Source organism: Eubalaena glacialis, chromosome 19, assembly GCF_028564815.1.
Source record: "Eubalaena glacialis isolate mEubGla1 chromosome 19, mEubGla1.1.hap2.+ XY, whole genome shotgun sequence".
NCBI classification, from domain to species: domain Eukaryota; kingdom Metazoa; phylum Chordata; class Mammalia; order Artiodactyla; family Balaenidae; genus Eubalaena; species Eubalaena glacialis.
In genome coordinates, this window is record NC_083734.1 from 43,926,473 (window position 1) to 43,949,170 (window position 22,698).

The 22,698-nt window shown below is 39.4% G+C and overlaps 4 protein-coding genes across 4 annotated transcripts; all 4 read left to right on the forward strand.

Annotated features, from left to right (window-relative positions):
- Nucleotides 1-1,607: 1,607 nt before the first annotated feature.
- LOC133080842 (keratin, high-sulfur matrix protein, B2A-like) lies at nucleotides 1,608-2,027 on the forward strand. The gene has a single exon (XM_061176935.1). The coding sequence runs from the start codon at nucleotides 1,608-1,610 to the stop codon at nucleotides 2,025-2,027; it is 420 nt and encodes a 139-aa protein (XP_061032918.1).
- Nucleotides 2,028-5,180: 3,153 nt separating this feature from the next.
- LOC133080568 (keratin, high-sulfur matrix protein, B2A-like) lies at nucleotides 5,181-5,600 on the forward strand. The gene has a single exon (XM_061176531.1). The coding sequence runs from the start codon at nucleotides 5,181-5,183 to the stop codon at nucleotides 5,598-5,600; it is 420 nt and encodes a 139-aa protein (XP_061032514.1).
- A 3,153-nt stretch (nucleotides 5,601-8,753) lies between these two features.
- Nucleotides 8,754-9,173, forward strand: LOC133080539 (keratin, high-sulfur matrix protein, B2A-like). The gene has a single exon (XM_061176483.1). It carries the CDS (start codon nucleotides 8,754-8,756, stop codon nucleotides 9,171-9,173), a length of 420 nt encoding a protein of 139 aa, XP_061032466.1.
- Nucleotides 9,174-12,326: 3,153 nt separating this feature from the next.
- LOC133080843 (keratin, high-sulfur matrix protein, B2A-like) lies at nucleotides 12,327-12,743 on the forward strand. The gene has a single exon (XM_061176936.1). The coding sequence runs from the start codon at nucleotides 12,327-12,329 to the stop codon at nucleotides 12,741-12,743; it is 417 nt and encodes a 138-aa protein (XP_061032919.1).
- Nucleotides 12,744-22,698: the final 9,955 nt, after the last annotated feature.

Sequence of the window (22,698 nt, forward strand, 5' to 3'; positions counted from 1 at the left end):
CTACTCTCAAAAAACTCAAAGTGTTGGCAGGGACGTGGAAAAACTGGAACCCCTGTGCACTGCTGGTGTGACTGTAAAATGATACACCCACTATGGGAAACCGTATGGCAGTTACTCAAAAAATCAAAAATAGAATTACCATATGATCCAGCAGTTCTACTCCTAGGTGTATACCCGAAAGAATTGACAGCATGGTCTGGAAGAGATATTTGTACACCCATGTTCCTGGCAGCACTAATTGCAAATAGCTAAAAGGGGGAAGCAACCCAAGTGTCATCGGGGGATGAATGGATAAACAAATGGTGGAACAAGCATACAATGGAATCTTATTCAGCCTTAAAAAGGAAGGAAATTCTGTCATATTCTACAATGTGGATGAATCTCGAGGACATTACGCTGAGTGAAATAAGCCAGTCACAAAAAGATAAATACTGTATGATTCAACTTACATGAGGTACAGAGAGCAGTCAAATTCATCAAAACACACATTAGAATAATGACTGCCAAGAGCTTGGGGAGGGGAGAATGGGAGAGTGGTTGTTTAATGGATATAGAGTTTCAGTTGCGTAAGACAAAAAGAGTTCTGGAGATTGATTGCACAACAATGTGAATATGCTTAACACTAGTGAACTGTACACTTAAAAATGGTTAAGATGGTAAATTTTACGTTATGTGTATTTTATTACAATTAAAATTTTTTTAAATAAATAGGTATAGGAGACTCCAACTTTACTACGCAAGACAATATATGTGTACATACACTGGTGTATGTTTGCACAAGCAGGGAGAAATGTGTCAAAGTACGTGCACCAAAAGTATTAATATTGATTATCTCTGAAGTACTAGTCTTGGAAGGGATGTGTATGTTTTGGGGAAAGGAGGAAGAACATTAACTTTTCTTTATATGCCTGCCTACTGTTTGACTTCTTAAAACGTGTATTTATTGCTAGCATATTATTTTTAATTTAGTAGAGTCAGGAAACAATCCACAAGAAAAGTCATTAAGGGTTTCAGTTGGGAATATGTACATTGATAACAAAAATACTTGTTCGAGTTCTGAGGATCCTGTAACTTGCACAAACGGAACACAGAAAAGCATACTTCTTCTGATGTTGATGAATCAGGTGATAGCTCACGTTTTGATGACACTAATGGTAGCCATTCCAAGTCAAGACGAATTGTTTACGAGATCATGGTCCTTAATTGAATGACCAGTTAGGAAGAGAATGTTCAGTTTAGATAAACTCTGCCTCAAGGTTGTCAAAGGACATTTATGACAAAGCAAGCCAGGGCAATGGTTGGCCCAAGTCTAGACTATCATGTGGCTTCCATAATGAGCCTTGGCTTGATCCAAAGGGCAAAGAAGAAACATAATGAGATTTAATTGAACAATGACCCAAGCAGTCCATTGAAAATGCTATTTATAACCATAACAACTCAGGTATTAGCCAGTCAGAGACTGACTTCGCAATGGTATCAAGGAAAAATGCTAAACGTTAGGGAAATACACGGCTCTACAGGATATATAAAAGGCCAGACATAGAAAGTGCGGCCAAAACTCAGAAACTTCTCTTAACAAGTCAACTCTCAACCTAACTCCTGACACCATGGCCTGCTGTTCCACTAGCTTCTGTGGATTTCCCATCTGTTCCACTGGTGGGACCTGTGGCTCCAGCTGCTGTCAGCCAACCTGCTGCCAAACCAGGTGTTACCAGCCAACCTTCTGCTGCCAGACCAGTGGCTGTGAGACTGGCTGTGGCATTGCTGGTAGCATTGGCTGTGGCCAGGAGGGAGGCAGTGGAGCTGTGAGCTGCCGCACCAGGTGGTGCCGACCTGACTGCCGCGTGGACGGCACCTGCCTGCCTCCCTGCTGTGTGGTGAGCTGCACCCCCCCGTGCTGCTGCCAGCTGCACCATGCCCAGACCTCCTGCTGCCGCCCATCCTACTGTGGACGGTCCTGCTGCCGCCTAGCCTGCTGCTGCCAGCCCACCTGCTGTGAGCCCACTTGCTGGCAGCCCACCTGCTAAAAGCCAGGTTGCTGATTTTCAACTTGAAAGTTCAACTTCCAACTCAATCCATGAAGCAATTATCTCTTCAACCACCCCTGGACACTAACAAGTTCTTGAACTTTAATTGACTTTTTCTGAGGGGTTACCAAATATTGGGACTTCATAGACTTATCTGATTCCATTCAACACTAGAAAGATCTTGATCTCTCCACTAAGGCCACCAAAATACAAATTGGACCCAAGAAATGGGAAAGCAAGTTTGCCTTGGGATTCACCTTCAGCAAGCCTCCTCTCCACAGCTCAATGCTGCCAAAGCTGAGGAAGAACCATCTGTCCTTCTCAGACACATTCACCTCCTAAACTCCACCGTCTTGCAACTTTCACTTCCTATGAGAGGGGAATAATATAGCAAGGTCTAATAAATTATACATATTTGGTACGGCAAACATATCTCTTTTTCTTCATTGAGTGTCACCAAAAAGATTCTAATCTGACTTTGATATCCCGTGGTACTCTTCTTATACCATGGTAGGATATATGATCAAATCCAGGGGAGGTTAATCCCCATAAAGAGCACAAACTAAAAATATCTGAGGGTTTACTGAGGGAAAGGTATTCCATGCTCATGGCTGGAAGAATTACTACTGTTAAAATGTCCATACTACCTAAAGTAATCTACAGATTCAATGCAATCCTTATCAAAATTCCAATGGCATTTTCCAGGATATAACAAACAATCCTAAAATTTGTATGGAACCACAAAAGGCCCTGAATAGCCAAAGCAATCTTGAGAAAGAAGAACAAAGCTGGAGGCATCTCATGCTCTGATTCCAAACTACACTACAAAGCTACAGTAATCAAAACAGCATGGTACTGACCTAAAAGCAGACATATAGACAAATATGGAATAGAATAGAGAGCCCAGAATTAACCCTCACATATGTGGTCAAAAGATCTTCAACAGAGGTGCCAAGACCATTCAATAGGAAAGGGCAATCTTTTCAACAAATGGTGTTGGGAAAACCAGATGCCCACATGCAAAAAAATGAACTTGGACCCTTATCTCAAAACGTCTACAAAAGTTAACTCAAAATAGATCAAAGGCTTACATATAAAAGCGAAAACTATAAAACTCGTCAAAGAAAACACAGAGGAAAATCTTCATGATATTGGATTTGGTAATGATTTCTTGGATATGACACCAAAAGAATAGACAATGAAAGTTAAAAAACAGGCAAACTGAACTACATCAAAATTAAAAACTTCTCTGCATCAAAGGACACAACAAAATGAAAAGGCAATCTACTGTATGGGAGAAGGTATTTGCAAATCGCATATCTGATGAGGGGTTAATATTCCACAACATATAAAGAACTCCTACAACTCAACAACAAAACAAGAACAACAACAACAAAAAACTGGGCAAAGGACATGAATGGACATATCTCCGAAGAAGATATACAAATGGCCCAAAAACACATGAAAAGATGCTCAGTATCACTGATCATTAGGAAAGTGCAGACCAAAACCACAGTGACATACCACCTCACATCCATTTGAATGGCTACTCTCAAAAAACTCAAAGTGTTGGCAAGGACGTGGAAAACTTGGAACCCCTGTTCACTGCTGGTGTGACTGTAAAATGATACACCCACTATCGGAAACCGTATGGCAGTTACTCAAAAAATCAAAAATAGAATTACCATATGATCCAGCTGTTCTACTCCTAGGTATATACCCGAAAGAATTGACAGCATGGTCTGGAAGAGATATTTGTACACCCATGTTCCTGGCAGCACTAATTGCAAATAGCTAAAAGGGGGAAGCAACCCAAGTGTCATCGGGGGATGAATGGATAAACAAATGGTGGAACAAGCATACAATGGAATCCTATTCAGCCTTAAAAAGGAAGGAAATTCTGTCATATTCTACAACGTGGGTGACTCTCGAGGACATTACGCTAAGTGAAATAAGCCAGTCACAAAAAGATAAATACTGTATGATTCAACTTACGTGAGGTACAAAGAGCAGTCAAATTCATCAAAACACACATTAGAATGATGACTGCCAAGAGCTTGGGGAGGGGAGAATGGGAGAGTGGTTGTTTAATGGATATAGAGTTTCAGTTGTGTAAGACAAAAAGAGTTCTGGAGACTGATTGCACAACAATGTGAATATACTTAACACTAGTGAACTGTACACTTAAAAATGGTTAAGATGGTAAATTTTATGTTATGTGTATTTTATTGCATTTAAAATTTTCTTAAATAAATAGGTATAGGAGACCCCAACTTTACTAAGCAAGACAATATATGTGTACATACACTGGTTTGTGTTTGCACAAGCAGGGAGAAATGTGTCAAAGTACGTGCACCAAAAGTATTAATATTGATTATCTCTGAAGTACTAGTCTTGGAAGGGATGTGTATGTTTTGGGGAAAGGAGGAAGAACATTAACTTTTCTTTATATGCCTGCCTACTGCTTGACATCTTAAAATGTGTATTTATTACTAGCATATTATTTTTAATTTAGCAGAGTCAGGAAACAATCCACAAGAAAAGTCATTAAGGGTTTCAGTTGGGAATATGTACATTGATAACAAAAATACTTGTTCGAGTTCTGAGGATCCTGTAACTTGCACAAACGGAACACAGAAAAGCATACTTCTTCTGATGTTGATGAATCAGGTGATAGCTCACGTTTTGATGACACTAATGGTAGCCATTCCAAGTCAAGACGAATTGTTTACGAGATCATGGTCCTTAATTGAATGACCAGTTAGGAAGAGAATGTTCAGTTTAGATAAACTCTGCCTCAAGGTTGTCAAAGGACATTTATGACAAAGCAAGCCAGGGCAATGGTTGGCCCAAGTCTAGACTATCATGTGGCTTCCATAATGAGCCTTGGCTTGATCCAAAGGGCAAAGAAGAAACATAATGAGATTTAATTGAACAATGACCCAAGCAGTCCATTGAAAATGCTATTTATAACCTTAACAACTCAGGTATTAGCCAGTCAGAGACTGACTTCGCAATGGTATCAAGGAAAAATGCTAAATGTTAGGGAAATACACGGCTCTACAGGATATATAAAAGGCCAGACGTGGAAAGTGCGGCCAAAACTCAGAAACTTCTCTTAACAAGTCAACTCTCAACCTAACTCCTGACACCATGGCCTGCTGTTCCACTAGCTTCTGTGGATTTCCCATCTGTTCCACTGGTGGGACCTGTGGCTCCAGCTGCTGTCAGCCAACCTGCTGCCAAACCAGGTGTTGCCAGCCAACCTTCTGCTGCCAGACCAGTGGCTGTGAGACTGGTTGTGGCATTGTTGGTAGCATTGGCTGTGGCCAGGAGGGAGGCAGTGGAGCTGTGAGCTGCCGCACCAGGTGGTGCCGACCTGACTGCCGCGTGGAGGGCACCTGCCTGCCTCCCTGCTGTGTGGTGAGCTGCACCCCCCCGTGCTGCTGCCAGCTGCACCATGCCCAGACCTCCTGCTGCCGCCCATCCTACTGTGGACGGTCCTGCTGCCGCCTAGCCTGCTGCTGCCAGCCCACCTGCTGTGAGCCCACTTGCTGGCAGCCCACCTGCTAAAAGCCAGGTTGCTGATTTTCAACTTGAAAGTTCAACTTCCAACTCAATCCATGAAGCAATTATCTCTTCAACCACCCCTGGACACTAACAAGTTCTTGAACTTTAATTGACTTTTTCTGAGGGGTTACCAAATATTGGGACTTCATAGACTTATCTGATTCCATTCAACACTAGAAAGATCTTGATCTCTCCACTAAGGCCACCAAAATACAAATTGGACCCAAGAAATGGGAAAGCAAGTTTGCCTTGGGATTGACCTTCAGCAAGCCTCCTCTCCACAGCTCAATGCTGCCAAAGCTGAGGAAGAACCATCTGTCCTTCTCAGACACATTCACCTCCTAAACTCCACCGTCTTGCAACTTTCACTTCCTATGAGAGGGGAATAATATACCAAGGTCTAATAAATTATACATATTTGGTACGGCAAACATATCTCTTTTTCTTCATTGAGTGTCACCAAAAAGATTCTAATCTGACTTTGATATCCCGTGGTACTCTTCTTATACCATGGTAGGATATATGATCAAATCCAGGGGAGGTTAATCCCCATAAAGAGCACAAACTAAAAATATCTGAGGGTTTACTGAGGGAAAGGTATTCCATGCTCATGGCTGGAAGAATTACTACTGTTAAAATGTCCACACTACCTAAAGTAATCTACAGATTCAATGCAATCCTTATCAAAATTCCAATGGCATTTTCCAGGATATAACAAACAATCCTAAAATTTGTATGGAACCACAAAAGGCCCTGAATAGCCAAAGCAATCTTGAGAAAGAAGAACAAAGCTGGAGGCATCTCATGCTCTGATTCCAAACTACACTACAAAGCTACAGTAATCAAAACAGCATGGTACTGACCTAAAAGCAGACATATAGACAAATATGGAATAGAATAGAGAGCCCAGAATTAACCCTCACATATGTGGTCAAAAGATCTTCAACAGAGGTGCCAAGACCATTCAATAGGAAAGGGCAATCTTTTCAACAAATGGTGTTGGGAAAACCAGATGCCCACATGCAAAAAAATGAAGTTGGACCCTTATCTCAAAACGTCTACAAAAGTTAACTCAAAATAGATCAAAGGCTTACATATAAAAGCGAAAACTATAAAACTCGTCAAAGAAAACACAGAGGAAAATCTTCATGATATTGGATTTGGTAATGATGTCTTGGATATGACACCAAAAGAATAGACAATGAAAGTTAAAAAACAGGCAAACTGAACTACATCAAAATTAAAAACTTCTCTGCATCAAAGGACACAACAAAATGAAAAGGCAATCTACTGTATGGGAGAAGGTATTTGCAAATCGCATATCTGATGAGGGGTTAATATTCCACAACATATAAAGAACTCCTACAACTCAACAACAAAACAAGAACAACAACAACAAAAAACTGGGCAAAGGACATGAATGGACATATCTCCGAAGAAGATATACAAATGGCCCAAAAACACATGAAAAGATGCTCAGTATCACTGATCATTAGGAAAGTGCAGACCAAAACCACAGTGACATACCACCTCACATCCATTTGAATGGCTACTCTCAAAAAACTCAAAGTGTTGGCAAGGACGTGGAAAACTTGGAACCCCTGTTCACTGCTGGTGTGACTGTAAAATGATACACCCACTATCGGAAACCGTATGGCAGTTACTCAAAAAATCAAAAATAGAATTACCATATGATCCAGCTGTTCTACTCCTAGGTATATACCCGAAAGAATTGACAGCATGGTCTGGAAGAGATATTTGTACACCCATGTTCCTGGCAGCACTAATTGCAAATAGCTAAAAGGGGGAAGCAACCCAAGTGTCATCGGGGGATGAATGGATAAACAAATGGTGGAACAAGCATACAATGGAATCCTATTCAGCCTTAAAAAGGAAGGAAATTCTGTCATATTCTACAACGTGGGTGACTCTCGAGGACATTACGCTAAGTGAAATAAGCCAGTCACAAAAAGATAAATACTGTATGATTCAACTTACGTGAGGTACAAAGAGCAGTCAAATTCATCAAAACACACATTAGAATGATGACTGCCAAGAGCTTGGGGAGGGGAGAATGGGAGAGTGGTTGTTTAATGGATATAGAGTTTCAGTTGTGTAAGACAAAAAGAGTTCTGGAGACTGATTGCACAACAATGTGAATATACTTAACACTAGTGAACTGTACACTTAAAAATGGTTAAGATGGTAAATTTTATGTTATGTGTATTTTATTGCATTTAAAATTTTCTTAAATAAATAGGTATAGGAGACCCCAACTTTACTAAGCAAGACAATATATGTGTACATACACTGGTTTGTGTTTGCACAAGCAGGGAGAAATGTGTCAAAGTACGTGCACCAAAAGTATTAATATTGATTATCTCTGAAGTACTAGTCTTGGAAGGGATGTGTATGTTTTGGGGAAAGGAGGAAGAACATTAACTTTTCTTTATATGCCTGCCTACTGCTTGACATCTTAAAATGTGTATTTATTACTAGCATATTATTTTTAATTTAGCAGAGTCAGGAAACAATCCACAAGAAAAGTCATTAAGGGTTTCAGTTGGGAATATGTACATTGATAACAAAAATACTTGTTCGAGTTCTGAGGATCCTGTAACTTGCACAAACGGAACACAGAAAAGCATACTTCTTCTGATGTTGATGAATCAGGTGATAGCTCACGTTTTGATGACACTAATGGTAGCCATTCCAAGTCAAGACAAATTGTTTACGAGATCATGGTCCTTAATGGAATGACCAGTTAGGAAGAGAATGTTCAGTTTAGATAAACTCTGCCTCAAGGTTGTCAAAGGACATTTATGACAAAGCAAGCCAGGGCAATGGTTGGCCCAAGTCTAGACTATCATGTGGCTTCCATAATGAGCCTTGGCTTGATCCAAAGGGCAAAGAAGAAACATAATGAGATTTAATTGAACAATGACCCAAGCAGTCCATTGAAAATGCTATTTATAACCTTAACAACTCAGGTATTAGCCAGTCAGAGACTGACTTCGCAATGGTATCAAGGAAAAATGCTAAATGTTAGGGAAATACACGGCTCTACAGGATATATAAAAGGCCAGACGTGGAAAGTGCGGCCAAAACTCAGAAACTTCTCTTAACAAGTCAACTCTCAACCTAACTCCTGACACCATGGCCTGCTGTTCCACTAGCTTCTGTGGATTTCCCATCTGTTCCACTGGTGGGACCTGTGGCTCCAGCTGCTGTCAGCCAACCTGCTGCCAAACCAGGTGTTGCCAGCCAACCTTCTGCTGCCAGACCAGTGGCTGTGAGACTGGTTGTGGCATTGTTGGTAGCATTGGCTGTGGCCAGGAGGGAGGCAGTGGAGCTGTGAGCTGCCGCACCAGGTGGTGCCGACCTGACTGCCGCGTGGAGGGCACCTGCCTGCCTCCCTGCTGTGTGGTGAGCTGCACCCCCCCGTGCTGCTGCCAGCTGCACCATGCCCAGACCTCCTGCTGCCGCCCATCCTACTGTGGACGGTCCTGCTGCCGCCTAGCCTGCTGCTGCCAGCCCACCTGCTGTGAGCCCACTTGCTGGCAGCCCACCTGCTAAAAGCCAGGTTGCTGATTTTCAACTTGAAAGTTCAACTTCCAACTCAATCCATGAAGCAATTATCTCTTCAACCACCCCTGGACACTAACAAGTTCTTGAACTTTAATTGACTTTTTCTGAGGGGTTACCAAATATTGGGACTTCATAGACTTATCTGATTCCATTCAACACTAGAAAGATCTTGATCTCTCCACTAAGGCCACCAAAATACAAATTGGACCCAAGAAATGGGAAAGCAAGTTTGCCTTGGGATTGACCTTCAGCAAGCCTCCTCTCCACAGCTCAATGCTGCCAAAGCTGAGGAAGAACCATCTGTCCTTCTCAGACACATTCACCTCCTAAACTCCACCGTCTTGCAACTTTCACTTCCTATGAGAGGGAAATAATATACCAAGGTCTAATAAATTATACATATTTGGTACGGCAAACATATCTCTTTTTCTTCATTGAGTGTCGCCAAAAAGATTCTAATCTGACTTTGATATCCCGTGGTACTCTTCTTATACCATGGTAGGATATATGATCAAACCCAGGGGAGGTTAATCCCCATAAAGAGCACAAACTAAAAATATCTGAGGGTTTACTGAGGGAAAGGTATTCCATGCTCATGGCTGGAAGAATTACTATTGTTAAAATGTCCACACTACCTAAAGTAATCTACAGATTCAATGCAATCCTTATCAAAATTCCAATGGCATTTTCCAGGATATAACAAACAATCCTAAAATTTGTATGGAACCACAAAAGGCCCTGAATAGCCAAAGCAATCTTGAGAAAGAAGAACAAAGCTGGAGGCATCTCATGCTCTGATTTCAAACTACGCTACAAAGCTACAGTAATCAAAACAGCATGGTACTGACCTAAAAGCAGACATATAGACAAATATGGAATAGAATAGAGAGCCCAGAATTAACCCTCACATATGTGGTCAAAAGATCTTCAACAGAGGTGCCAAGACCATTCAATAGGAAAGGGCAATCTTTTCAACAAATGGTGTTGGGAAAACCAGATGCCCACATGCAAAAAAATGAAGTTGGACCCTTATCTCAAAACGTCTACAAAAGTTAACTCAAAATAGATCAAAGGCTTACATATAAAAGCGAAAACTATAAAACTCGTCAAAGAAAACACAGAGGAAAATCTTCATGATATTGGATTTGGTAATGATGTCTTGGATATGACACCAAAAGAATAGACAATGAAAGTTAAAAAACAGGCAAACTGAACTACATCAAAATTAAAAACTTCTCTGCATCAAAGGACACAACAAAATGAAAAGGCAATCTACTGTATGGGAGAAGGTATTTGCAAATCGCATATCTGATGAGGGGTTAATATTCCACAATATATAAAGAACTCCTACAACTCAACAACAAAACAAGAACAACAACAACAAAAAACTGGGCAAAGGACATGAATGGACATATCTCCGAAGAAGATATACAAATGGCCCAAAAACACATGAAAAGATGCTCAGTATCACTGATCATTAGGAAAGTGCAGACCAAAACCACAGTGACATACCACCTCACATCCATTTGAATGGCTACTCTCAAAAAACTCAAAGTGTTGGCAAGGACGTGGAAAAATTGGAACCCCTGTGCACTGCTGGTGTGAATGTAAAATGATACACCCACTATGGGAAACCGTATGGCAGTTACTCAAAAAATCAAAAATAGAATTACCATATGATCCAGCAGTTCTACTCCTAGGTATATACCCGAAAGAATTGACAGCATGGTCTGGAAGAGATATTTGTACACCCATGTTCCTGGCAGCACTAATTGCAAATAGCTAAAAGGGGGAAGCAACCCAAGTGTCATCGAGGGATGAATGGATAAACAAATGGTGGAACAAGCATACAATGGAATCCTATTCAGCCTTAAAAAGGAAGGAAATTCTGTCATATTCTACAATGTGGATGAATCTCGAGGACATTACGCTGAGTGAAATAAGCCAGTCACAAAAAGATAAATACTGTATGATTCAACTTACATGAGGTACAGAGAGCAGTCAAATTCATCAAAACACACATTAGAATGATGACTGCCAAGAGCTTGGGGAGGGGAGAATGGGAGAGTGGTTGTTTGATGGATATAGAGTTTCAGTTGCGTAAGACAAAAAGAGTTCTGGAGATTGATTGCACAACAATGTGAATATGCTTAACATTAGTGAACTGTACACTTAAAAATGGTTAAGATGGTAAATTTTATGTTATGTGTATTTTATTACAATTAAAATTTTTTTAAATAAATAGGTATAGGAGACCCCAACTTTACTAAGCAAGACAATAGATGTGTACATACACTGGTGTATGTTTGCACAAGCAGGGAGAAATGTGTCAAAGTACGTGCACCAAAAGTATTAATATTGATTATCTCTGAAGTACTAGTCTTGGAAGGGATGTGTATGTTTTGGGGAAAGGAGGAAGAACATTAACTTTTCTTTATATGCCTGCCTACAGTTTGACTTCTTAAAATGTGTATTTATTACTAGCATATGATTTTTAATTTAGTAGAGTCAGGAAACAATCCACAAGAAAAGTCATTAAGGGTTTCAGTTGGGAATATGTACATTGATAACAAAAATACTTGTTCGAGTTCTGAGGATCCTGTAACTTGCACAAACGGAACACAGAAAAGCATACTTCTTCTGATGTTGATGAATCAGGTGATAGCTCACGTGTTGATGACACTAATGGTAGCCATTCCAAGTCAAGACAAATTGTTTACGAGATCATGGTCCTTAATTGAATGACCAGTTAGGAAGAGAATGTTCAGTTTAGATAAACTCGGCCTCAAGGTTGTCAAAGGACATTTATGACAAAGCAAGCCAGGGCAATGGTTGGCCCAAGTCTAGACTATCATGTGACTTCCATAATGAGCCTTGGCTTGATCCAAAGGGCAAAGAAGAAACATAATGAGACTTAATTGAACAATGACCCAAGCAGTCCATTGAAAATGCTATTTATAACCTTAACAACTCAGGTATTAGCCAGTCAGAGACTGACTTCGCAATGGTATCAAGGAAAAATGCTAAATGTTAGGGAAATACACGGCTCTACAGGATATATAAAAGGCCAGACGTGGAAAGTGCGGCCAAAACTCAGAAACTTCTCTTAACAAGTCAACTCTCAACCTAACTCCTGACACCATGGCCTGCTGTTCCACTAGCTTCTGTGGATTTCCCATCTGTTCCACTGGGGGGACCTGTGGCTCCAGCTGCTGTCAGCCAACCTGCTGCCAAACCAGGTGTTGCCAGCCAACCTTCTGCCAGACCAGTGGCTGTGAGACTGGCTGTGGCATTGCTGGTAGCATTGGCTGTGGCCAGGAGGGAGGCAGTGGAGCTGTGAGCTGCCGCACCAGGTGGTGCCGACCTGACTGCCGCGTGGAGGGCACCTGCCTGCCTCCCTGCTGTGTGGTGAGCTGCACCCCCCCGTGCTGCTGCCAGCTGCACCATGCCCAGACCTCCTGCTGCCGCCCATCCTACTGTGGACGGTCCTGCTGCCGCCTAGCCTGCTGCTGCCAGCCCACCTGCTGTGAGCCCACTTGCTGGCAGCCCACCTGCTAAAAGTCAGGTTGCTCATTTCAATTGCCCAGGACACAGTATCTCTGAACAACTTATCCTCTCAACCACCCGTTGGTGGACAAGTAACAAGTTCTTAGGCTTCCATTTGGGTTTTTGTTGTGGGAGCTACCAAGTATATGAGTTCTATCTGATTCCATTCTGCAATGAATATCTTGATTTTCCTCTATGGACACAGAAATGGTGCAAACCACCTGCTGATCCTCAAATTGCTTTGAATATACTACTTCTGATTTTCATGCAAGATTGAAAATTGCTGACATATTGTGGAATTTATCCTTGTGAACTGTCCACAAGCTTATTTTTCCTCGCTTTATAATCTATTTTTAGCTTCTGTTTACCTGAAAAATTTTCCAGCATCAAAGGCGCCAGAGTATAGCCAAGTAACATCTTCAGATGTCCCTGGAGAGAATAGAAGCCTTTCACCCAACAGTCAGTTTTTAAGAAGGAGACTAGACTTTTCCATATTTCAACATTTGATTCCATTCTCCCCTTTTTTGGTTAAGAATGATCTCGCCTATTTGCTATTTCAATTATATCTGTGATACACTGTCTCCTGTCATTTCTTAATAAATGTTATATACTGGGCAAAGAAACCATGGTCTTTGTTTCTACTTGTACATAAAATGGGTTAATTTCTTATAATTCAAGAATTCCTATTTGAAAGAAATACATTTGCTTCTTTTTAAAAGACTTAAGTCATATATAGTGTAATCATTCACTCATTCATTTCTTCAGTAAAAATTTATTGACCACCACTTCTAAAGCAGGAACTATGGAGATGAGAAAGATGAAGAACTGGGGGCTTCCCTGGTGGTGCAGTGGTTAAGAATTCGCCTGCCAATGCAGGGGAGAGGGGTTCGAGCCCTGGTCCGGGAAGATCCCACATGCCACTGAGCAGCTAAGCCCATCCGAGCCACAACTACTGAGCCTGCATGTCACAACAACTGAAGCCCTCACGCCTAGAGCCCATGCTCCACAACAAGAGAAGCCACTGCAATGAGAAGCCTGCACACCACCACGAAGAGTAGCCCCTGCTCGCCACAACTAGAGAAAGCCCACGCAACAACGAAGACCCAATGCAGCCAAAGATAAATAAATAATAAGTAAATAAATAAATAATTGAAAATAATTTTTAAGAGAAAGATGAAGAGTTAATTCTTATCCTTGAGGACCTTACTATCCAAAAAGAAAAAGTATATATGTGAAAGTAGTTACATACAATATGACAAGATAAATTGTATTCTTTTAGCAGTTGATAGAAGAAAACTCCTTCTCTCTTAGCGATAGATGCTTTTGTGGCCACTATTCCTTGACAGTGAACTTTCAATAGGTGCATCCACATGGGACAAGTGTATTGGCAACCCCAAAAGGATAAGAAACGATTACACATGAAACAAAGAGAGGAACACTTTTTACTCCATAAAGGGAGTCAGGAGGAAAAAAAGGAGGAGCGATCTAGTCAGGAAGTTATGAATATTACTCTATTATCCCTCCCCATTAAGTTGCCAAACTCACAGAATCCTTGGGGATGGATCAACTTTCCTGTGAAAACCAGTGAAAGAGCTAAGTATCCTGTCTGAGTTGATTCAAGGGAAGATGGAAACAGCCCAGAAGCCAGATGGAGCAAGGGAGACCACAAGAAAGTAATGCCTTAGGAACTCTCAGAAATTGTGGAGGGAATTTGTATAGTCAATGCTGTGGAAAGTAACATCTTGGTTACTTAGACTGCAAAGAATACAGAAGTGCTAAAGACAGGATTTCAAAAAGGAAGAGATCACTTTGGGACCAGCAGGGGGTATCCTGGGGGGAGCTTCAGGGAAGCCTTTCACGAGGGAGGTAATCTTTGAAGTGGGTCTTCAACGTCATTCTAAATGGAAAGAAAAGTGTTACTTAAACACCTTGTCAGTCATATCATTTGCAAATATTTTCTCCCATTCAGTAGGTTGTCTTTTCATTTTGTTGATGGTTTCCTTTGCTGTGCCAAACCTTTAAGTTTATTTATTTGTTTATTTTTGTTTTTATTTCTTTTGTCTTAGGAGACAGATCCAAAAAAATATTGCTATGGTTTATGTCAAAGAGTGTTCTGCCTATGTTCTCTTCTAGGATTTTTATAGTTTCCAGTCTTACATTTAGGTCTTTAATCCATTTTGAGTTTATTTTTGTATATAGTGTAAGGAAATGTTCTCATATCATTCTTTCACATGTAGCTGTCCAGTTTTACCAGCATCACTTATTGAAGAGACAGCCTTTTCTCCATTGTATATTTTTGCCTCCTTTGTCATAGATTAATTGACTGTAGGTGCATGGGTTTATTTCTGGGCTCTCTATTCTGTTCCTTTGATCTATGTGTCTGTTTTTTGTGCCAGAACCATGCTATTTTGATTACTGTAGCTTTGTAGTATTGTCTGAAGTCAGGGAGGGTGATACCTCCAGTTTTGTTCTTTTTTCCTCATGATTGGCAATTCTGGGTCTTTTGTGGTTCCATATAAATTTTAGGATTATTTGTTCCAGTTCTGTGAAAAGTGTCATGGGTATTTTGATAGGGATCACATTAAATCTGTAGGTTGCTTTGGGTAGTATGGCCACTTCAACAATATTAATTCTTCCAATCCAAGAGCATGGGATATCTTTTCATTTCCTTGTTTCATCTTTAATTTCCTTCATCAGTGTTTTATAGTTTTTGGAATATAGGTCTTTCAACTCCTTGGTTAAACTTATTCCTAGGTATTTTCTTCTTTTTGATACAATTTTAAAAGGGTTTTTTTTTAAACTTTCTCTTTCTGATAGATCATTATTAGTGTATAGAAAAGCAATAGATTTCTGTGTATTAATCTTGTATTCTGCAGCTTTACTGAATTTATTCATTAATTCTAATAGTTTTTTGGTGGACTTTAGGGTCTTCTATATAAAGTATCATGTCATCTGTGAATAGTGACAGTTTTACTTCTTCCCTTCCAATTTGGATGCCTTTTATTTCTTTTTCTCATCTGATTGCTGTGGCTAGGACTTCTAATACTATGTTAAATAGAAAGGTTGAGAGCAGTCATCCTTGTTTTGTTCCTGAATTTAGAGGAAATATTTTCAGCTTTTCACTGTTGAGTATGATGTTAGCTGTGGGTTTGTCATAAATGGCCTTTACTATGTTGAGATATGTTCCCTCTATAGAAACTTTGATGAGAGTTTTTATCATGAGTGCCTACTGAGATAATCTTGTACAACTTAATATCAAAAAAACAAGCAACCCATTCAAAATATGGGCAGAAGACCTGAATAGACATTTTTCCAAAGAAAACATACAGATTGCCAACAGGCACATGCAAAGATGCTCAACACAGCTAATTATTAGAGAAATAAAAATCAAATCAGCAAGGAGATCATCTCACACCTATCAGAATGGCTATCATCAAAAAGTCTACCAATAACAAATGTTGGTGAGGATGTGGAGAAAAGGGAACACTTGTACACTGTTGGTGGGAATGTAAATTGGTGCAACCACTACAGAAAATATTATGGAGGTTCCTCAAAAAACTAAAAGTAGGAGGGAGGGGCAAGATGGCGGAAGAGTAAGACGCGGAGATCACCTTCCTCCCCACAGATACATGAGAAATACATCTACACGTGGAACTGCTCCTACAGAACACCCACTGAACGCTGGCAGAAGACGTCAGCAGATTTGATGGAGAAATTAAAACCTTTACAGACAAGCAAAAGGTGAGAGAGTTCAGCACTACCAAACCAGCTTTACAACAAATGCTAAAGGAACTTCTCTAGGCAAGAAACACAAGAGAAGGAAAACACCTACAATAACAAACCCAAAACATTTAAGAAAATGGGAATAGGAACATACATATCGATAATTACCTTAAATGTAAATGGATTAAATGCTCCCACCAAAAGACACAGACTGGCTGAATGGATACAAAAACAAGACCCATATATATGCTGTCTACAAGAGACCCACTTCAGACCTAGAGACACATACAGACTGAAAGTGAGGGGATGGAAAAAGATATTCCATGCAAATGGAAACCAAAAGAAAGCTGGAGTAGCAATTCTCATATCAGACAAAATAGACTTTAAAATAAAGACAATTACAAGAGACAAAGACGGACACTATATAATGATCAAGGGATCGATCCAAGAGGAAGGTATAACAATTGTAAATATTTATGCACCCAACATAGGAGCACCTCAATACATAAGGCAAATACTAACAGCCATAAAAGGGGAAATCGACAGTAACACAATCATAGTAGGGGACTTTAACACCCCACTTTCACCAATGGACAGATCATCCAAAATGAAAATAAATAAGGAAACACAAGCTTTAAATGATACATTAAACAAGATGGACTTAATTGATATTTATAGGACATTCCACCCAAAAACAACAGAATACACATTTTTCTCAAGTGCTCATGGAACATTCTCCAGGATAGATCATATCTTGGGTCACAAATCAAGCCTTGGTAAATTTAAAAAAATTGAAATCGTATCAAGTATCTTTTCCGACCACAACGCTATGAGACTAGATATCAATTACAGGAAAAGATCTGTAAAAAATACAAACACATGGAGGCTACACAATACACTACTTAATAACGAAGTGATCACTGAAGAAATCAAAGGGGAAATCAAAAAATACCTAGAAACAAATGACAATGGAGACACGACGATCCAAAACCTATGGGATGCAGCAAAAGCAGTTCTAAGAGGGAAGTTTATAGCAATACAAGCCTACATCAAGAAACAGGAAACATCTCGAATAAACAACCTAACCTTGCACCTAAAGCAATTAGAGAAAGAAGAACAAAAAAACCCCAAAGCTAGCAGAAGGAAAGAAATCATAAAGATCAGATCAGAAATAAATGAAAAAGAAATGAAGGAAACAATAGCAAAAATCAATGAAACTAAAAGCTGGTTCTTTGAGAAGATAAACAAAATTGATAAACCATTAGCCAGACTCATCACGAGAAAAAAGGAGAAGACTCAAATTAATAGAATTAGAAATGAAAAAGGAGAAGTAACCACTGACACTGCAGAAATACAAACGATCATAAGAGATTACTACAAGCAACTCTATGCTAATAAAATGGACAACCTGGAAGAAATGGACAGATTCTTAGAAATGCACAACCTGCCGAGACTGAACCAGGAAGAAATAGAAAATATGAACAGACCAATCACAAGCACTGAAATTGAAACTGTGATTAAAAATCTTCCAACACACAAAAGCCCAGGACCAGATGGCTTCACAGGCGAATTCTATCAAACATTTAGAGAAGAGATAACACCTATCCTTCTCAAACTCTTCCAAAATATTGCAGAGGGAGGAACACTCCCCAACTCATTCTACGAGGCCACCATCACCCTGATACCAAAACCAGGCAAAGATGTCACAAAGAAAGAAAACTACAGGCCAATATCACTGATGAACATAGATGCAAAAATCCTCAACAAAATACTAGCAAACAGAATCCAACAGCACATTAAAAGGATCATACACCATGATCAAGTGGGGTTTATTCCAGGAATGCAAGGATTCTTCAATATACGCAAATCAATCAACGTGATACATCATATTAACAAATTGAAGGAGAAAAACCATATGATCATCTCAATAGATGCAGAGAAAGCTTTCGACAAAATTCAACACTCATTTATGATAAAAGTCCTGCAGAAAGTAGGCATAGAGGGAACTTTCCTCAACATAATAAAGGCCGTATATGACAAACCCACAGCCAACATTGTCCTCAATGGTGAAAAACTGAAACCATTTCCACTAAGATCAGGAACAAGACAAGGTTGCCCACTCTCACCACTATTATTCAACATAGTTTTGGAAGTGTTAGCCACAGCAATCAGAGAAGAAGAAGAAATAAAAGGAATCCAAATCGGAAAAGAAGAAGTAAAGCTGTCACTGTTTGCAGATGACATGATACTATACATAGAGAATCCAAAAGATGCTACCAGAAAACTACTAGAGCTAATCAATGAATTTGGTAAAGTAGCAGGATACAAAATTAATGCACAGAAATCTCTTGCATTCCTGTATACTAATGATGAAAAATCTGAAAGTGAAATTAAGAAAACACCCCGTTTACCATTGCAACAAAAAGAATAAAATACCTAGGAATAAACCTACCTAAGGAGACAAAAGACCTGTATGCAGAAAATTATAGGACACTGATGAAAGAAATTAAAGATGATACAAATAGATGGAGAGATATACCATGTTCTTGGATTGGAAGAATCAACATTGTGAAAATGACTCTGCTACCCAAAGCAATCTACAGATTCAATGCAATCCCTATCAAACTACCACTGGCATTTTTCACAGAACTAGAACAAAAAATTTCACAATTTGTATGGAAACACAAAAGACCCCAAATAGCCAAAGCAATCTTGAGAACGAAAAATGGAGCTGGAGGAATCAGGCTCCCTGACTTCAGACTATATTACAAAGCTACAGTAATCAAGACAGTTTGGTACTGGCACAAAAACAGAAATATAGATCAATGGAACAGGATAGAAAGCCCAGAGATAAGCCCACGCACATATGGTCACCTTATCTTTGATAAAGGAGGCAAGCATATACAGTGGAGAAAAGACAGCCTCTTCAATAAGTGGTGCTGGGAAAATTGGACAGGTACATGTAAAAGTATGAAATTAGAACACTCCCTAACACCATACACAAAAATAAACTCAAAATGGATTAAAGACCTAAGTGTAAGGCCAGACACTATCAAACTCTTAGAGGAAAACATAGGCAGAACACTGTATGACATAAGTCACAGCAAGATCCTTTTTGACCCAGGTCCTAGAGAAATGGAAATAAAAACACAAATAAACAAATGGGACCTAATGAAACTTAAAAGCTTTTGCACAGCAAAGGAAACCATAAACAAGACCAAAAGACAACCCTCAGAATGGGAGAAAATATTTGCAAATGAAGCAACGGACAAAGGATTAATCTCCAAGATTTACAAGCAGCTCATGCAGCTCAATAACAAAAAAACAAACAACCCAATCCAAAAATGGGCAGAAGACCTAAATAGACATTTCTCCAAAGAAGAGATACAGATTGCCAACAGACACATGAAAGAATGCTCAACATCATTAATCATTAGAGAAATGCAAATCAAAACTACAATGAGGTATCATCTCACACCGGTCAGAATGGCCATCATCAAAAAATCTAGAAACAATAAATGCTGGAGAGGGTGTGGAGAAAAGGGAACACTCTTGCACTGTTGGTGGGAATGTAAATTGATACAGCCACTATGGAGAACAGTATGGAGGTTCCTTAAAAAACTAAAAATAGAACTACCATATGACCCAGCAATCCCACTACTGGGCATATACCCTGAGAAAACCATAATTCAGAAAGAGTCATGTACCAAAATATTCATTGCAGCTCTGTTTACAATAGCCAGGACATGGAAGCAAACTAGGTGTCCATCATCGGATGAATGGATAAAGAAGATGTGGCACATATATACAATGGAATATTACTCAGCCATAAAAAGAAATGAAATGGAGGTGTTTGTAATGAGGTGGATGGAGTTAGAGTCTGTCATACAGAGTGAAGTAAGTCAGAAAGAGAAAAACAAATACAGTATGCTAACACATATATATGGAATCTAAGGGAAAAAAAAAAAAAAAAAAAGAGGTCATGAAGAACCTAGTGGCAAGATGGGAATAAAGACACAGACCTACTAGAGAATGGACTTGAGGATATGGGGAGGGGGAGGGGTGAGATGTGACAGGGTGAGAGAGTGTCACGGACATATATACACTACCAAATGTAAAATAGATAACTAGTGGGAAGCAGCCGCATAGCACAGGGAGATCAGCTCGGTGCTTTGTGACCACCTAGAGGGGTGGGATAGGGAGGGTGGGAGGGAGGGAGATGCAAGAGGGAAGAGATATGGCAACATATGTATATGTGTAACTGATTCACTTTGTTGTAAAGCAGAAGCTAGCACACCATTGTAAAGCAATTATACTTCAATAAAGATGTTTAAAAAAAAAAAAATAATAATAATATAATAAATGTCTGGGTGCCACAGCCTAACTAAATAAAACTGTAAGATTTAAAAAAAAAAAAAAAAAAAAACTAAAAGTAGAACTACCATACAATCCAGCAATTCCACTCCCAGGTATATAGCTGGAAAAAATGAGAACACTAGTTTGAAAAGATATATGCACCCCAATGTTCATAGCAGCATTATTTACAATAGCCAAGATATGGAAGCAACCCAAGTGTCCATCGACATACAAATGGATAAAGAAGATGGGTATATATACATATACAATGAACTATTACTCAGCCAGAAAAAAAAAGAATGAAATTCTGCCATTTGCAGCAAAGTGAATGAACCTAGAGAATATTATGCTTTAGGGAAACAAGTAAGAGAAAGACAAATACTGTATGATATCATTTATATGTGGAACCTAAAAAATAGAAAAAATGAATGTATATGGCAAAACAGAAACAGACTCACAAATATACAAAACTAATGGTTACCACTGGGGAGAGGGATGGTGGGAGGGGCAAGGTAGGAATATGGGATTAAGAGATACAAACTACTATGTATAAAATGATTAGCAACAAGGATATATTGTACAGCACATTATTTTGTAATAACTTTTAATGGAGTATAATCTATAAAATACTGAATCACTATGCTGTACACCTAAAACTAATATAATATTGTAAATCAACTATACTTCAACTTAAAATTTTTTAAATAAATAAATAGCTCAAACTACACACCTGTTGGAATTGATAAAATCCAAAGCACTGATGACACTAAACGCTGGTGAAATGTACATGGAGCAATAGAAACACTTGCTCATGGCTGGTGGGAAAGCAAAATGATACAGCCACTTTAATCTGGAAGACCTTTGGGCAATTTCTTACGAAGGTAAACATAGACTTGCTATACAATCCAGCAATTTCTCTCCTGAATATTCACCCAAATAAGCTGAAAACATATGCCTATGATAAAACCTGTACGAAACGTTTATAGCAGCTTTATTTGTAACTTCTAAAAATTGGAAGCAACCACTATGTTCTTCAATACATGAATGTGTAAACAAACTGTATTACATCAATCCAATGAAATACTATTCTGTGATAAAAAGAAATGACTTAACAAGCCACAAAAGGACATGGAAGAATCTTAAATGCAAATTGCTAAATGAAAGAAGCCAATTTGAAAAGCCTACATAGAATATGATTCCAAATAAATGACATTTTGAAAAAGGCAAAACTTTAGGACAATAAAAGGTGGCCAAAGCGTCCTGCCTACTATGCCCTGCAGATGCCTGTAGTCCAACACTAAAATGCAAGTTTATGGATTTAAAATAATAAAATTACAGAAATATAAAGACACCGGAATGGCCTATGAAATCTAAACAGAAGCCAGCTGCGAGCTTCTGAGAAAGCTTCCCTTTGTTGTTAAAAAGGACACATACAGCTGGTGCTCCCACTTCCTCTTCACCCTGACTCTTCTTCTTACTTTAAACACAGATATGATTCCTAGAACTACAAAATCCCAAGAGATTCTGACATAGTTGAGCCTCTGAACCAATGCTAGCAGATGCCTATCTGTGAGAAGAATAGATCCTTTGATCAAGCCAATATTTGTTGGCTTTTCCCATACCTTTAAAAAATTTTTTTTATTTTGGCCATGCCCCATGGCATGGGGGAATCTTAGTTTCCCAGTCAGGTATTGAACCCATACCCCCTGCACTGAAAGCATGGAGTCTTAACCACTGGGCCGCCAAGGAAGTCCCTGTTGCCTTTTCCAAAACTGGAAACTTAGAACATTCCTAACTGTTACACTAAGCAATAGACTGCAGTAAGCTCTCAAAAATGGCAGTTTCCTACATATGACACCTAAGAGAACTTGAGATGCATAAACACTTG